Source organism: Malania oleifera, chromosome 7 (assembly GCF_029873635.1).
Source record: "Malania oleifera isolate guangnan ecotype guangnan chromosome 7, ASM2987363v1, whole genome shotgun sequence".
NCBI lineage: Eukaryota > Viridiplantae > Streptophyta > Magnoliopsida > Santalales > Ximeniaceae > Malania > Malania oleifera.
Window position 1 is genome coordinate 98,310,487 of NC_080423.1, and position 19,270 is coordinate 98,329,756.

Genomic DNA, 19,270 nt, shown 5'->3' on the forward strand with positions numbered 1-19,270 from the left:
AAATTTTCAAATTGAGTCCCAAAATTTGAAATTAGAGCCTAATTGGCCTTTAGTTTTGAAATTAAGGTCAAATTAGATATTAATTTCAAAATTGGGAATCAATTAGTTAAATTAAGCTCAATTGGACTCGCACTTCATCTAATTTCACCACATCCTTAATTCCAATTAATGCCACATATAATTCCACACAATTTCGCGCACAATTTTACACACTAGGGAAATTTTAAGTATCACTCACCTTACACCCACATAACCCCACATCACTACACACAATTTCATCATATTTCACTCACACCACTCACCTTGCACCCATATGACCTCACATGCACATGCACACACATTATCAAACCCATCTGCCCACACTTGATTGCTGCCACCTGGCAGCATCTCCTCTGATTAGATCATTTGAATATAAAACGACGAAAAAGCTCAATAGAAATAAATTATGACCCAAACTACAGAAATGATGCTAAAGATAAAATATCATTGACTCATAATTGAAGGAGGGCAAAAGTTAATAATTACAATTCATTAGCATTATATTTCAAAGCGTGTAAAATTGGGACTACAATAGAACATGCAATCATCTTGGGTTGTGCATCACTGTTCTCTCAATAATCAGCATCATAAAACCTATTGCTTCTAAAGCAAAGTTAGAAACAAAGCATTCTCAAACCATTGGGATTCACAAGGAGAGTTGGCAATTTATACATAAAACAAACAACAAACTAAGCCTTACATTTCACAAGGAAAGTTTGGCCAAGTATGAATCCTTTTTTCACCAATTTACAAGATTATAAGCAATTTCCTCTAACAATTTAAGCAATTAAATCTTTACAATATCTCAATTAATACATGTGGACTCAAAATATGATGTGATGTCTATAGTTCCAATACATCTACCTGAAAAACTTTGTATACATGCTCTTGGATCACAAGAAAATGTAACGAAGACTAAGACATGGCTTGATCCTTAGCTCCTACAAAAACAAAACAAAACAAAACAAAAGTACAATTCTCTATGAATTAAATTTTGTTTTAAAAAAATTACATGTATATGTGCACGTGCATGTGCATATGCCTGCGTGTATGTGACTGATTTATCTCACACCATGCACAACAAACTGTCATGGTCAAACCTATATGCATAGTTAAGTACCCAAAGTTTTAATGAAAATTTGAATCCATATATCAACCACAGGAAATGCTGTAAACCCCAAATGAAAATAAAAATCAGCAAATGCAAAATCTAAAATTGATATTAAAATCTATTCAGACAGAGAGAGGGAGAGAGAATATAAGTGAAATATTTTCGAGAGTCTAGGCGATCAACCAAATATAGTTTTGCTCAGTATGTTTAGAACCCCATTTCTGTAAGTAATAGACCTTCACAAATACAGTGGTTGTTTCAAGGACTAAAAAACACATAATCGAATTAGGAATACACAATTTTTGTTTTTCATGTCTAATAAAAATTGACCACAAGAAAATGATTTCTGTTGTTCCAACTTACTCTCACATGGAAGCCTTGCACCTGTATGAAGAGTTGCTGAAGAAGTTTAAAAAAAAAAATTTAAAGATAAAAACGAATATGAGGAGTTCAACCTCACATAAATGAAATTTCCATTGTGATAGATAAGATGGATTATTGTAAGGCTTTCAATTCCAGAGGAATAAATAATTTATCAGGAAAGAAACTTCATGATGGACACACGCACTAAAGATCAAAAAGGATAATACATTACATGGAATTTTAGAAAGCTAAAAAAATGCACCTCACGTCCCAAGAATTTTGACCACCACCATACATATAAACTCCCTACAAGGATCTTTCCAATATGACCATAGAATCCTCTTCATACTTATTTTTCTATCAATATTTGGACATCAAAAAACACATTTCCAATAAAGAATGCACTAGAAATTTAACTGAAAATTAGAAATCATTCAGTGATACACATTGGTATAATGAGATTCTCAAAGTGGATCTATAAAGCATATGGCTATAATTTATATCTGTGATTGGACACATTCAATCCCCTTTTGTTTTTCTGAATTTCAAGAAAAATCAAAAACAATTTAAAAAATAAAAATAAAAATTCCCGAACTATTGTTACATAAATGCCATCAAGCAACAACTATCATAAAGCATTAAAAATTCTGAAAATTAACAACAAAAATATATAAAAGGAAACAAAGTATAAGGCAACAAATAATATATGAATATATTATTTTAAAAAAATTCCTAGAATTCATAACTACATTAAGGAAAATCAAACTAACAATATGAAATAAAAGAGTACTGGAACACAATAATTCAAATAAAATCATTGGGTTTTTCCATTTTTGTTTAATTTGCACATACATTTTTCTAATTTGCCCCCTTCCAAAGTGACATGAGTTTTTCTTCAGAAATCCCAATGAGTTTAGTTATACACATACCTTGGCCCTTATCGTATAGATTTTTCAGCTCTGCCCAATGTGCGGTCATATGATTTGCCTTCACAAAAGTTCCCAGTTAGAAGGACCTAATATAAAGGAATATTAGAGAGCCCTTTAACAAATTACTGAAGCCATGAAGCTGAGTGTTTGACAAAAAACCAGGCCAACCCCATTCAGTTGCAACTCATTAAAGGATTACCTGGCGACGATCTTTTTAGGGGAAGAGCTCTAGAATGTGTAAGGCTTGTAGTGCTGACAGCATTTCGCCAATATGCCCCAGTTCACTAGTGCAATCTGCTGGAAGAATGTCAAAACCCCACCATCCATATCCAAGAGGCTTCAAGAAGGACCAAATATTAGAATAACAACAAAATTCATCAAGAAAGATTCCTCAATGGATTTTAGTATGTCAACAACATATTGTTTTCTTCAGTGTCACCCAATTTAACATTAGAAAAGAACTCAGCAGACATCAACATGTGTAAAGCCACTGGAATTCTTCTCCCAACCAACATTGGCAACTCAATAATCTGCAACAGAAGTTGGACACCAGGTTGTTCATATATATTCCATAATAATTTTCCAGTGCAAGATCTATGTTTTGTTCAAGTTAATTAGTTGGGTATATTATTAAGGTTATATTTTGATCCAGTAAGAATATAAAGGCTAAAAAATGGAATGTGAAATTGGAAACAGAACTGCAAGCTGATTGATCATTTAATTCAGGATACACTTTAGTACTCCCTGTAGCGAAAAGCAGCTGAGATAGAGAGTAACAGAGAGAGACTAAACATATAATAGCTTACTTGGTACCTCAAGCATAACTTTTACATTATTTGCAAGAGAACAAACAAGAATACACATTTTTTTTTTTTTTAAAAAAATGATGAAAGCAACTATTATTCCCAAGCAAAAAACAAAAATAAAACATGAATATTCCATCGCCTATGAAATTTTTCTTCAAGGGTGTCAACCAATGTGAGAACTAAAATTAAGAACAAGCCATGGTCAAAATTTGAGCATGGCCTCCTAAAATTTCAATCCAGAATGGATGGCGACAACTCCCCCAACAAGATTTTCATATTCAACTTTCTGAAACCCTGCGTCTGCAATCATTGAAGCAAACCTCTCCTGCATTCACCAACCACAAAAGAAAAGAGTTATGGTTCATAATAAATTCTAGCTTAACACAAATGACATTGTCCAAACAAAAATGTATGACTAATTTGTGAAATGGGACAATCCATGCTTATGGGGATGCTCTAGCATGAGTTACCTAAAAAATCACCCCAGGAACCTCATGCACAGTTCTTGCAGGCAGAGCTATGCATTGGGATTTCCCTATCCCATGTAATTGATGAAAACCATTATAGTAGGAAGATAGATTATGCATCATCTTGTCAAAGAAAAATAACACCACCATCCCCACCAATAACAACAATAGCAACAGCAACAGGATTCTGCATCATTAAAAAAACTAAAAAGTAGCAGTATTCATATCTTTGATTGTATGATTCAACAAAATGATAACTAGGCTAGTGGTGACCATAGACTCCAATAAAAAAAAATTTACCTCGAGCTAAAAGATGTGGTTTAAGTACACAATTTTTTCATTTTTATCCACATCTAAAAATGGCAATATCTGCATTCAATTTGCAAGGTGTTGTTTGCCAAACCCATGCCCTAACAAAAAAGTATGTGACTACTTTGGCTAGCAAAACTTTCTAATGCACATGTCAGGTTATAGGCAAGTGATAATAGCAATGGGATTATTTCAGTGCAACAAATCCCACAACAGTTCTCAAAATTGCTTGGTCAGAAAACTTATTGTCTAGATTTTATTTGAACAGATAATGAGAATGTTTCTCTGGCATAGTGCTATATTCACATATACTGAATGAACAACTGAACATGTAACTTCACAAATGTAAAATAGATAACAGATGAAGATAACTATGAATACTTAACAAGGGATTTCAGAAAGAATGCTTGAGAGAAGCCTGCCTCATTTTGGATGTAATGAATACCTGAAAGTTTTGTTCTTTTGCTTTTAAATTTTTATTGTATTAACATTATATTTGCATTTCCCTTCAGTAATAATATAAAAAGGAACAATCCATACACTGGATTTATTTCTAATATTGATAGCCAAGAAATTTCTGCGAATGGTAGATTCTGTTACCTTAGGTTAATGATGAAAACTGAAGGAGAAAGTAAATTAGAAGCAGCGCTTGTAGAAATGAAATAAGGAAAAAGGTGGGTAAGATTGCTCGGATACTTAGAACATTGAACAGATACACTAGTGAAAGGATTTAGAGTCCATCGGACAGAGTGGGGCGGACCTACAATAACTAGGACTGAGATGGTATGAAAGGATTTAATAGCACTATGGCTTTCAAAGGATGTTGTCCTAAATCATACAAAATGGAGGGAAAAAAAAGGATTTATCTAGCTGACATTCAATTTATAATTTATAAATTACATGCCTTCCTTCTTTCATTCTATGCAGTCTATCCCATCAGACTGCCCTTTTCTAACACCTCCAATGAAGCCCTCTTTCTGTACTATTTCCTCTATGCCAAGCATCTATATAGTTCAAATAAGAGGATTTTAGTTTCTTCACACTTTCATTCATCTCTGTCTTCTATCCCTTCCCCTCCCTTCAGTCACTGAATGTTAGGAGTGTGTATGTGCGTGCGTGCGTGTGTGCAGTGTTTTCTTTTTTATTGTTGTGGGATGGGGGCTGGATGAATGTCAAATCATGACAACCATCTCTCCCACACAAATACTGGACTCCTACTCAACCACACTAAGGCTGCTGAGCAATCTGAAGATAGGTGACTTGTACCCAGCAAAGGTCCTGAGTGACAATTAGACTGGTTCAGACAACTAGCCTACATCAAGTTGAAACACTGACGTGAGTCATCATGCCTCTTTATTTTTATGTTTACCTGATGACATTTACTAGAAAGGCCATCAGCCAGTATAGAGCTGCTTGAGTTGCATGTGACCTTGAATGGTGGTGCTTTTGCAAAAGTGAACACTCTCACAACTTGAACCTCAGCAATTGCACTTCGAAAGCTCAAGATGTTTACCACTGCACAAACAATGGCCTCTAACTTCCATAAAGTTGGTTTACCAACGAAGTTCTCTCATTTAACTGCTGAGGAAGCAATGTACAAGGAGAGATTTGAGGTTTACCTCACTGCCATTACCCACTTTAGTATAACTATGCAAGTAGGCCAAGAAAAATAATTAACTAAATAAAAACTTTGCAAAGGAGTCGTAACAGGCTCTGGAGGGAGGTGCAAGATTCAAAGTTTCCTACAATATCTTGGACAAAAAGTGGAGCTAAAGGAGATAAATAAGAAACACTAATCATTTCTCATTTGCCTATTCAGTTTCCAGGCATTGCACTGTTGTCTAGTAGGCATATGCATTTCAATAAAAAAGCAACTGAGATGGAAATACAGCATGGAGGAATCTCAAGGACCATAACCTGGCAGGGAAAACGGCGGATACTCTCAACTAAATACTGGTATGATGCTCGATCATTCGCAACTAGCTCCCCAATGGCTGGAATAACTGAAAATGAGTAGTAGTCATACCTGCAGAGCAAGAAACCCAATTTATATGCCCATCATAGAAGGATGTGCATGAAAGTGAAAAAACAATATATAATATATATATATATATATATATATATATATTATAAATGGGTTCAACAAAACTGGTGCGAAAAATTGTTAGCTGAAAATATGCAGAATAAAGCTTGAAATATAGTTATTTAAACAGTTTAGTTGAAAGATACTCCAAAGATGAGTTCATGAGGAACAGATATTGGCCTATTATCAAATAGGAGAACACGGCCCCAGATGGTGCACATTGCAGAAACATAATTTTTTAGTGTAGCCAAAGGCCAAACGGCAAATAGTTGGGGTAGGAATGAAAATGATTTTCCTAATGTACAAAAGCTCATGCCCACATGCATACCATAAAGTAGACAATCATGGCAATCAGGCAATTCCTACAATTTCAACAAACAGAACAAAATTTTAATGGATTTGCAAAAAGGATCACGAGAGTTGAATCATAGTAATGAAAAATGGCGATTTCATCAAGGAAAAAGAAAACATGGAATAACAATATAGGAAAGCACCCAATTTATCAGATGGCAAAACATTAGTCTAAAAGAAAAAGGTTAGATAAATTCTCTTAAAAAACAATTAATATAAGCACTTGTCATTTATAATAGATCTGGGTGCATATAAGTTATATCTGATTTGTTGCCAAAGCTAAGTAGATCAGAGATACTTACAGTTGCTTAAGTATTGGAAGTTCCACATGGCTTAGCTCAAGGCAGAGGAATCTGCCTCCCCGTTTAAGTACCCTATAAACAAGCAATACCAATAAAAATGGCATGATATATGAGAGCAAAAACTTCAGCTTAAAGAGAATCTACTGCAAATATTGTATAAAAAATGAAATAACTGTCATTTATTTTTGGATGATATTTCTAAATAATTATTGTGCTAGATACTACAAAATATTTGTTCCAATTCCAGCAGCTAACCAAGAATATGTAGTTATTTACTGAATCAACAAAGAAATTATTGTGAAACCAATTCTTGTATCCCTGACTCAGAAATGTATGCTTAACCCATGCAACTTACAAGCATTAAAAGCCCAACAAATAGACAGGTTCAATTAAACTAACCATGATTTTCTGGTCTATCTCAGACTTTTTACCCAGGAAACTAGTGAATGTTGTTGAATAATTGGATAAAATGGAAGACCTAAACTCAATGATAGGTCTCTCCCTCTACTTATGATATATGTCAAGTACAAATGCAATGACCATAATACCCTTACTAACTTACACTTATTACAAACCAAACTCTTAACAATTACTAATAATGTTAAATGACTAAATAACCATTAACACTCCCCCTCCTCAAGCTGAAGCATATATATCACATGTTCCTAGCTTGTTACAGCTGAATTTCACACAAGCACCTCCCAAGGCTTTAGTGAACAAATCAGCAAGCTGAAACTCGGACTTCACATGGTGGTTGTAATGAGCTTCTATACAAGTTTCTCTCGAATAAAAAGGCAATCAACTTCAATGTGCTTTGTCCACTCATGGAAGACAGGGTTGGAGGCAATATGAATAGCAACTCGATTATCACACATGAACTCCACAGGCTGAGAATGTGGAAAAACCTAATTCTTTCAACATGTTCTTCAGCCAAACAAGTTCACATGTAATGTGCGGCATAGCCCTGTATTTTGACTCAACACTTGACCTAGCCACCACAATTTGTTTCTTACTTTTCCAAGACACCAAATTACCACCGACAAAGATACAATACCTAGTCGTGGATCTTCAGTCGAAAGGTGACCAACCCAATCTGCATCTGCATATCCCTAAATATGAGTGTGACCCCGATCATGATAAAAAGACCTCTCCCTGATGCAACTTTGAGATATCTCAAAATGAAAATTACTACATCCCAGTGACTTGTTCTCGAGGAGTCGAGAAACTAACTCACAACACTTGTTGCGAAGGATATATCTAGTCAGGTGACTGTGAGATAATTCAACTTTTCAACAAGTCTCCTATATCGACCTGGGTTAGGCAACAAATCACACATATCTAGCACTAACTTACTATTGGAATCCATGATTGTATCAACAGGTTTGGATCCCAACAGCCCCATCCTATCTAAAAGATCAAGAACATACTTTCTCTGTGACAATTCAGTTCCTATACAAGATCTCGATACTTCTATACTCCCAAGTCCTTGGTCTGAAACTTACTCTATAGGATAAGCTTTAGGTCTTGGATGGGTAGACCATCATCACTAGTGATCACAATGCCATCCACATATAAGCAAAATCCTGTTAGATGGAGCATGACGATAAAAAACAAAGTGATCCACTGCACACCGATGCCAAACCATGCCCTTGGAGATTGTTTTAATCCATACAATGATTTCTTAAGTCAACATACTGAACTCGACTCCCCCTGAGCAACAAACCCAGGTAGTTACTCCATATATACCTCCTCATGAAGATCACCATGTAGGAAAGCATTGTTCTAACTGATGTAGATGCCAATAACAAGAGGTGAATAAAGAAATGAACAAATGTACTGAGACAAGTTCAGCAACTAGAGTGAATGTGTTTGAATAATTCAAACCATACACCTAAGCATACCCCTTAGCAAAGAGGGTGGCCTTCAAACGAGCCACAAAACCAACAGGATTGACTTTCACAGTTATACACCCAATGACAACCAACCAAAAACTCATCAAGAGTCAAGGGTACCAAATCCCCAGTATCATTATCATGTAGCACATGCATCTCTTCAACCATTGCTGTCCTCCACCCAGAATGGGATAGGGCTTAAGAAATAGATTTTGGAAGAGGAACAAAAGACAAAGTACTAACAAAACAGTAACAAAAGGGTGACAAGAAATCATAACGAACAAAATTAGAGATCGGATGTTGGACACAAGTGCATTTACCTTTTCGAACAGCTATAGGAGGATCAACATCATGGGAAATAAGATGATTCGATGAGAGATTAGAGACCGAGTAGTAGAAGTTGAAGTAGGCACTTCCCCATTGAGTTGCCATGTGTAGACCTGCAAATTGGGATGATCCAAGCGACAAGAAGGACTCAAACTGGATGAAGATGTAAGAGGATTGGGCATAAATACTGGGCTTGGATCTGGAAGGCAAGGAAGAGGAAGGGATTCATCAAGGTCAATAAAACTCAAGGAATCATAGAAGTATGGTGTGTAGACTCAAAGAAGGTGACATTAGCAGAGATAAAAAATTATGTAAGTAAGACTATAACATCGATATCCTTTCTGAGTATATATATATACGAGGAGGAAGGGAAAACAAAGGAGCCTTAGGGAAGATAACTGAATATGGGATTTTGCCGCCAAAGACATAGGATGGCATTTTATTGATGACGTAGCAAGCTGTGAGCACAACATCACTCCAAAAAAGCTTTGGGGACATTCATTTGATACAATAGGGTACGAGTGACTTTAAGAATATGTCTGTTCTTTCACTCTACAACCCCATTTTGTTGTGGAGTGTGGGCACAAGAGGATTGATGGATCATACCAAAGCTAGTTATATAAGTACTAAATTGGGTACTAAAGTACTCCTTAGCATTATCACTACGAAGTATCCTGACTGGCATATAAAATTGAGTCCTTATGTGGGACCAAAAGGCACAAAAGATATCAAACAACTCAAAACGATCTTTCATTAAATATAACCAAGTCATCCTAGAGTAGTCATCAACAAATGTAACAAAGCATCGAAACCCCAACTTTGATTTGACACGACTAGGGCCCCAAATATCGAAATGGACTAGCATGAAAGGACAAACCACTTGTTTGTCGACCCGGGAAGCAAAGGGAACATAATGATGCTTGCCCAATTGACAAGACTCACACTCAAGATTAGACACAAAACTCAATGTAGAAACCAGTTGTTTCAACTTGTCCATGGACAGATGACCAAGGTGACAATGGATTCGAAGTGGTGTAGCTGCGACTGTGTAGGCAATGGGTGGAGAAGGAGACTCAAAGTAGTAAAGTCCACGAGCTTCATGTCCTGTGCCAAATGTCTTTCTCGTCTTTAGATCGTCAATTACAATAGAATCAAGAAAGAATGTGACGAAACAATTTAGTGACTTTGTCAGCTTACTAATTGACATGAGATTGAAAAGAGATTTAGGAATGCATAAAGCAGAACAAAGAGAGATGAAAGAAATAGGATTTACTGTTCCTATCCCCTTAACAATAATAGTGGACCCATCAACAAGCATAACTTGAGGTAGATTTTTAGAATACTAGAGATCAGAAAAGAAGTTGGTTGCACCTATTATATGGTCAGTGACAACAGAATCGATAACCCAAGGACTAGTAGGAAGAATACCAAATGACATGCAAATTGTAGGATTACCTTTCTAGGCAAAAGACGCAATATGAGAAGATGCTTGTTGAGACAACTGATACTATAGCCACGTTGAATACTCCTCGTCTGATATAGTCACAATACGTGGTTCACTCAAACAAGTGATTAACAAAGGAACCATACTATTGGGATTTGCAAACTCCATCCCAACATTCACAAACTCAGACCAATGACCATAAGGTTAATTGTTGGAACAATAGACAAAGTCCCAAGAAAGCAACTCACAGCACTGAAACAATTGAGAAGTGAACCACTGAAACTACCATGGAGAAACCACCAACTAACCTATATAACACTGCCATAGCCTCACAAAAAAAAGCTTATGAGCACTATCACTGCTCCAAGAAAGTCACCAATGACTGTTACAGACACCGAACAACAACTGATGAATTACCACGAGTGCATGGTTTAAACAAAGATCGGATCTTTGAGCAAAACACATGTCTAACAGCTTGATATTTTGATATATGGAAGGAATTAGATCATTGAATCAAAAAAACACAGCAAATCCCACTGTTGCAGACCCAATAAACTCAATAACCATTAATAAACTGCTTCATGAAGCATCAAACAACCATTCCTTGGGTGCCGCACTTGAGATCTTTGGGCAAAAAACATCACAAAAAACTCCAAAAACATGTTAGTAGAGAGACTGGATCACTGCTGGATCATTTCAGGTCAAGACCATGCCTGAAAGTGGCTTCATGCGCCGGCGCGTGGGGTTGGCCCTGGCAGCCTTCATCCGGCACATGAGGGCGCATGGGACACTGCCTGGAGGTGGGATTTCAGAGGGGGGCATATCGGCAGTGTCTGTGGGTGACTATAGTATTGGTTTTGACAAATCTATAGTGGATTTGATGTTCTCGAACTGGCCGTGTCGCCCAGAAAATTCCAGCGACTGGTCTGAATTTCTGCTGCTGCTGGCTGTTTTCTAGGGCTATAGTATTGCCGGAAAATCTTCTATGATGATAGACATGCAGCGGCTTTTGGGTTCAGGCTTCGGTTTGATGGTGGTGGTAACACTTTGGGTTTAGGTTTCAGAATCATGCTCTAATACCATGTTAAATAATTGGGTAAAATGGAAGACCTAAACTCAATGATAGGTCTCTCCCTCTATTTATAGTACATGTCAAGTACAATAGGAATGACCACAATGCCCTTACTAACTTACATTTATTAAAAAACAAACTCTAACAATCAATAATAATGCTAAATTACTAAATAACCATTAACAAATGTAAGAATAAAAAATGCATTGCTTTTAAACAATTGAAAACGTAAAAGAGGTTGCCCAAATAATTGAGTGGTCCCAACCTCTTCACTGATGCAAGGCATATGATATTCACTCATGACTGGTTATTCTAATTTGCTGATATTTTAATACTAAAAAATATGACATTTGATACATTGTAACCTGTCTATCTATCAAAAAAACAAATTAGCATGTCTAGTTGCAGTTGTTTGACAAACAATTAACAAATAATAATTGTATTTGACTTCAAATTGTATAAAAGATGAAATAATACAAGTGGATATCAAATCCACTTTAGTGTATTATCAAAATCTAATATAACTGCACTTCCCTGCTACTGGAATCAATTATTTATAGCTATTATTGAATATAAAAAAATGGTCTGGTGCTTGCCTATAAGCTTCATGAAGAACTTTCTCTATGTGTGTAACATTTCTTATCCCAAATGCAATTGTGTAACCATCCATTGAATTATCTTCAAAACTCAAAGCTTCTGCATCTCCTTCCAGCCATACAAGAGATTGATCTTTTCCAAGACCTGCACATGAAGATTTAAAAACTTTCATACAGAAAATAGGATGCACCATCCATAAAATACAAAGAAAAAAATAAGTCGAAAACAAATTCATTCATATGGGAAATTTTGGTAATTTTTTCACTGTCAAATTCATCAAAATATTTATTTTACCTCTCTCTATGGCTCGCTTTTTACCAACATTTAACATGTTTGGGTTGATGTCACATACGTATATCTGAGTTTCTTCCTGTACATCCTCAAGGACATGTTGCATGGTTCTAAGCTTCTCATATTTTATAGCTTCCAATATCCTGAAGGCAACATCCCCTAAAAAAATTAAAGAAAATTTAAACTAGAGAAAAGACAATGTATGACTTACAATTTCAATTGCAAAGAAGATGAAGTATGTCACACTAAATCAAGTAAACTTACAACTATTACAGGCAGAAATCTTATGCATTTTTGAAGAAGCAAACTGATGTTTAAATAAACTTGACACAAAAATATAAAATTGAAATCTGTCTTAACTCAGAAATTCATTGTGAGAGTGACTGTAATCTTAAAACATTACTTAGATTTGGAATTTATTTTGCCATTAAGCCATTAACAATGTAAATGGAGTGGATGGGTGGATCTGGAATGGGAGGACTATAACCCAAATCTGCCCTGTGAAATATCCTCCCCCACCTATTTCCCTTTATCCTTCTCAGCCAAAGTGCCACATAAATATATTACAAGAGAACAACTAGCCATCAACAGTTTAATGATAATTATACATCAGATACAAAAGATCTCAATTCCAAAACTAACTCATGTCTTGCACTTACTTTTTCATCCAAACAATAAAACAGAAAAGGTGGGGGGAGGGGGGGGGGTTAATTTTTACCACCATATTTTGGTCTGCCTCTTCACCCTCTCCCTCCAGCAATTTCCCAGTCAATAACTTTGTCTAACTTGCCAACAAAAGCAAAAAAAAATTAAAATGCAGAATGTACTACTTGTACAAACTATGCTTACCGGTCCCGCCGGCCATATCAAGATGCTTCATCCCATGAAATGGATGTAGTTTTGAAACCATCCTGTTGAGCACTGGAAACAAATTAGTAAAGAGAAGCAAAAAATAAAAAGTGGCAGTGCTAAATACTTGTTCAGCTGCAGTATCAGCACACTAACCTATCCTTCCATAATCTATGCAATCCTCCACTCATCAAATCATTCATCAGATCATAATTTGAAGCAACACTGGTAAAGACATCACCAACCATTCGACGTTTTTCTTCTTCTTGAACTTCTTTATATCCTGAAAACATAACAATCAAGCAAAATTGCTAAACAACCTCAATGTGCATACTTCAGGAGAAAATCTAGTGTATGAGTATATTCTTTTTCCAAAGATAGAAAATATTTCAAATTAAGTTTAGGAATTTTGGATAATGGGGGCCAAGATGGGGCCATCTGGTTCCTAAACTGTATAACGATTTCCTAGACAATTGTTGAGCAAGACATGATAACAACATAATTTGACTCTTCATTAAATGATTAAATTAGTATGCAGCTAGGAAACTTTTCTGCTTATTGTAGGATTATAGAATCCATCCAATTGAGTCCAAGGCACATAGATGCGTATTACAACCTCCATTAAAAGAAATAATTTTTTATAGGAAGAAATAAAACAACTTTGAATGTTTGGGAAAAGAGAGGGGTAGGGAAGAGGGGCAGCACCCAGAAGAAATATTAAAGCCCCCAAATGGGAAGCATAGACACGTATTACAACCTCCATTAAAAGGAATAATTTTTTGTAGGAAGAAATAAAACAATTTTGAATGTTTGGGAAAAGAGAGGGGTAGGGAAGAGGGGGCAGCACCCAGAAAAAATATTAAAGCCCCCAAAAGGGACACCTTTTTCGTATACGCAAAACCATTAGGGCTGTTTCCAATAACAGTCAAAGATAATGGATGCTCTATTAAATTTCTTCTAATTCTTATAAATGAAAAAATCAAACTGCATCCTTAAATCAATACAATAAGATCATCGTTGTGAAGAGCTTTTTGCTCTCAACAATGAAATAAATTAGAAAGGTAGAATATATAAACTTCCCTAGCATCTTTATACTGTCACAATTGATGGTATCCTCTCCAAATCCCTTATCTTGTTTGACTGGTGTAGATGTCCAGTGTTGTTATTAGATTTTGCTGATCAGGTCACCACTTCTAATAAACTACTTTCTCAACAAGCAAGCTCCATTTACAATCCCAATGGGATGAAATGGTATCCCAGATAGCAAAAAGGGTTAATCACTATTTAGCTCCCTGTGATCCCTGTAGTTTGAAGTCATTTCAATTTTCTTTTATAGGAGGGAGAATAATATCTCTGCTGAAGAAAATCTGGTTCAGACCAGGAAAAAAAACAAAAAACTAAAACAACAAAAAGAAGCCATATTTAAATCCTTCCAACCAGTTCCTCCAATCCTTATTTAAATCCTGAAAACAAGCTTCCATAAAAATCTCAACCCAACACACCATAAAGAAGCCATATACTGAATCTTTTCCCACACCAGTAACCAATTTAACTTCTTCCCAGCAAAATTCCATGCATTATGCTCCAGCCATAAACCCCATAAGACTGCAAACTTGCCACTCTTCCACAGAGCTGCCCTATCATTACTTCTTCCAAAGCCAGTGAATGAGATGACTAACAAGTCTTACACTGACTAGGAGCAAACCCAACTCTCTTCCATGATACCAAACAGTGTGTTCCATATCTTCATGCAAAATCACAATGCAAAATGAGATAGGATGCTGTCTCAGAATTCCTATAACAAAGCACGCAAACATCTGCAGAGAGAGAGTTCGAAGGTCTTCTAAACTGCAGCAAGTTCTTGGTATTAATTTTGTTAAGCAGAACCAACCAAATAACAGCCTTTATTAATTGGGGAAACTTTGAGCTTCCAAATTTTACGGGAAAAGGAGAACTGGAATAGGTCAAGAAAGGCGAATTGTAATAGGTCAAGAATTCATAGAATGATTTAGAAGTAAACACTCCCGACTGATCCTAAGACCAAGAACAAACATCCCTTCAAAAGATAGGTTGCAAATAGCAATTGTTCATTTCAATTTACCTCTCTAACATTTTGTAAGCAACATTAAGCCTGCCTATGGCTTGGATTAAAGTGAAAGCGTCAAATCATCTATCTCAATTGACAGGAAGCCACAGATTGCTTCATATCTCCCAAATGGTCCATGCATAATGTCAAGTTCAACTGTTCAAAGGCAAAATTAAGTAAATACATGTACCATGCACAATTTCTAATAAAAAAACTAATCTGCAAGTGCAATACTTTTTTTTTTTTTTTGTCACAATCATCTAGAAAAAAATTTCCCTGAATTTGTCGAAGGAAATAGCTCATGATCTCATAAATTGGTGGAAAAGGATTCATGTAGCTGACCCCACAAAGTGGAACTTACGTCTTGGTTTGTTGTTGTATCTAGAATAAAAATTAACTGAGCTTTACAAGTTTTACATCTCCCTGTTAAAAGTAGAAACCATGTGTGAGTCCCTTGCTTCTCTCTCTTAATTTGAACAAAAAGCATTTCACATTGACCGAAGTTTTAAGAAGGTTCAATGACTTTTTCTTGGGAAAATTAAGGAGATAAATTCAAATATCCTCAAACCTCATGGAGGTTTAACAACACTTTTAAACACAGCAAGATAAACTGAAATAGAGGTTTGGCATCCCATCCTCTTTTACGGTAACAGCAATGCAGAAGCAAAAGATATCCTATATTTTGAAGGTCTAGGCAAGATTTTGAATTTTGAGATTTTTACCTATTATGGAAAACTATAGAATGCTTTTACTTCAATCTATACAGTATTTCCATTATCCAGACAACATTATGAGGAATGACAGTGCTAACATTCACTCAAGTTAGAATAGGGATCCAATCAATAGTAATAAAATGCAGTCTCAAAAGAAGAAAAAGAAATGATTTTAAAAAAAAAATGGTGACCACAAAAGTAAATAATTGGGACTCATGCTCAACTGTTATATGATTAAAGACCAGCAAATGTAATAATCAGACTTCTCAAAATAGGGAAATTTAAAATTCTGGGGCATGAGACTGTGCAAGTAATATTTGCTAGAGAGAGAGAGAGAGAGATTGGTTACCAAAGCTGGTGGCATGCGAATGCAATAGGGAGGTTTGAAAGAGCACAGGTAAGAGCCTGCCTTTAAGATTTCTAACAGCAGTTTGCAATGCCATGAACACTGCTTAAATCTGTCAAATTGCAATCAGATACAAACTCATCACAAATTAAATTAAAGAAAAGGGGTTTCTACAAGTAAATATGAAAAAATAAAGAAAAGGAACTGCAACTGCAAGATTAAAAAAGAGGAAGTCAATAGGAACCAGAGAATCAAATGCCAGGTTTATGAGAATCAAAGAGAAGCTCAATGAGAAATTAACAATCACAATAAAATAAAATAAAAATAACCCTCTCCTGCTCCCATCAAGATGATGCAAAAAGAAGAACATGATAAGACATGACCATAGCATGCAGAAAAAGACAAATTGAACATACACAAATGAGACAGAATTTACAAAATAAAAAATTCTTCAGCCGTATTTGTACATTACTCATATTTCAGTTTTCAGATACAAATTTACAATACCACTAAGGATGTGTTTGTTTTGTAGTGAAATGGGCCTATTAGAATTTGACTTGATCAGAATTCAGAAGTAAAACTTCCCCTGTCTTGCATTTGTTCTATTATCCATTATGGACAGGATAAGAACATGGGTGGTTTTCTTTTCTTTTCTTTTTTTATTTTTTAATTTTTAATTTTTTTGAACTTTTTTCTCTATTATAGAGACCTCTACCAAAATTTACTATGAAGGACATTCCCCCGCAGTCTCATCTGAAATTCCAACTTCCTCCTTCACTTAGTTCTTTTCCAATAGACTTCATGGTAGAGGGGACAAAATAGACCTGGCAAAGCGGATCGGGTCGGTTTATCCGTGGCGGATAAGGCGAATTATCGGGTGAAAAAATCATAATCCATATTCGACTCGTTTAAGTGGCGGATTAAGCGGTTTCGGGTCGGATAATTCATGGCGGATGGGCGGATAATCCGTCATTCTCAAATATAATTTTATTAATAATTTATTTTTTGACATAATAATTTAAGTTGTATACGGTAACTTGCAATTAGTTTGTGTATTAATTTTTTTAGTAACTATATCAATCATTCAATCATTTATACTAATTAACAACTCCTGATTCATGCAAGTAAAATTGTAAACAATAAAACATAATAAATTCAATCCAACTCAAAATAAAAACTCAAACATAATAAATTAGGCCCAAGAAATTTCTGAAAATTTCGCAATCAAAAGGCACAACAATGCCAATTCTAAAGAATAATTTGCCACTTATGCATTTTAACAAGCTTCATTCAAGAAAACATGATGTTCCAAAAGGTGAATTCTTCAAAATAAGATCTTTAGTTCTATTTAAAAATTTTGCACTCAAAAGGCACATTGCCTTTATGCCCATGGAAATGCCTAAATGATGACATTTCAAATTGAGGATTCTTCAAAATAAGACCTTTGGCTCCATTTAACAGAGCAGAGAAAGCCAAAAAAAAATTGCAATAGTATTACTAGCTTAAATTTTTAAAGAGAAAATGGATTTATATTTAGAATATAGAATAATATTAGTAATAAATTGCCTTTGTTTTTCAGTTGACCAGGAGGTTAGATAACAAAAAAAAATAGAGACTAATCACCACTTGGACATTTTAACAAACATGTAACCAAAATGATATTGTAAAAAGTGAAATTTTTTAAGAGAAGAAAAGAAATAGAAAATGCTAATACAAGAAGACCACCCAAACTAGGTTTGAGCCAATCGATCGTGGTGACTCTCAGCAACACCAGTAATGCCAAAACACCTTGAATTGAGCATCTAGTCCCAAATCAAGTCCACAGAAGACCCATGGTCTCAAAAAATCTGGGCATTTCTCTCCAACCAAATAACCAAAATAACAATGAAAGTAGAATTCCACGCCCTCCAAAATCTCTAAATTCAACCACCAAGAAATCCTCCAAAGAATAAGGGCACCCATAACGCTTCCCAACAGGCCAAAAATCTTGTTCCAAAGACACCAAGCCACAGGACTGAGAATAAATGAGCACGGTCCTTATTACCATAGCTACACATGACACAAACATCTGAACATAAAGCCTAATAAGGTCTCTCAACCTGCAAGGCTACAACAAATCATTGGTGTTAAACCTATCAAGAATGGTGATCTACACAACACCTTTACTTTGAAGGAACTTTAGCTCTCCACAATTTATTGGCAAGATGAAAAAAATGATAAGATGTGTTCAGGTGAGTACAGAATCATTTACAAGAGAAAACACCATAATTATCCAAACACCAATTCTAAAATCCCCACAATGGTAATAACAAGAAGAATCCAAGAACCACGTGAGAGAGTTCCTCAAGCTCCCCATCATTAAGGTTAAAACAAAAAGTGAAAATCCCAAACAATGCTGCTAAACATACTAAAAAACTGATGAACATGGAAAGCAAAAAGCAGATTTGTAGAAGAAGAAGAAGAATACTTACAAATTTGAACTTCGACGCAGATGAACTCACGAACTCACAAACGCTCAAAGACGAGCTTGCGAGGAGCTCCTTCTGGTTTGAAACTGTCCACGATGAACTCGCGAAGCTCCTGACGAAGTACCGAACTCGCGAAGGGCTCCTGCTGGTTCGCAGTGTGGAAGACCAACTCACGAAGGGCAGAGGGCTTCGAAGGGTCGAAGAAGAAGGCCAGAATGAAGGGCCTCTCACTCAGTCACAGCTCGAATTGAATAGGGCTGCGGGCATTAGATGATTAGGGATTTAGGGTTGGGCCGGTTGGCCTGGGATTGGAGTGGGAGGGGCCAAGTAGGGCGTGTGGGCCGTGCGGCCATGGGCACTTGGGCCGTGGGCTCACTAGGCTGGCTGGGTTTGGAGTCTTTGGACTTTGGCTGTAGCCTGTTGGT

The 19,270-nt window shown here is 35.9% G+C and overlaps 1 protein-coding gene across 1 annotated transcript; it reads right to left on the reverse strand.

Moving 5' to 3' along the window:
• Nucleotides 1-3,128: 3,128 nt before the first annotated feature.
• On the reverse strand, nt 3,129-19,260 carry LOC131159293 (2-methoxy-6-polyprenyl-1,4-benzoquinol methylase, mitochondrial). Its single transcript, XM_058114058.1, has 9 exons — nt 18,849-19,260; nt 16,381-16,489; nt 13,389-13,515; nt 13,233-13,294; nt 12,387-12,542; nt 12,092-12,236; nt 6,761-6,832; nt 5,942-6,050; nt 3,129-3,573 (listed from the first exon to the last, which is right to left on the reverse strand). The coding sequence occupies exons 2-9, from the start codon at nt 16,472-16,474 to the stop codon at nt 3,472-3,474; spliced, it is 867 nt and encodes a 288-aa protein (XP_057970041.1). The 5' UTR covers nt 16,475-16,489; nt 18,849-19,260; the 3' UTR covers nt 3,129-3,471.
• Nucleotides 19,261-19,270: the final 10 nt, after the last annotated feature.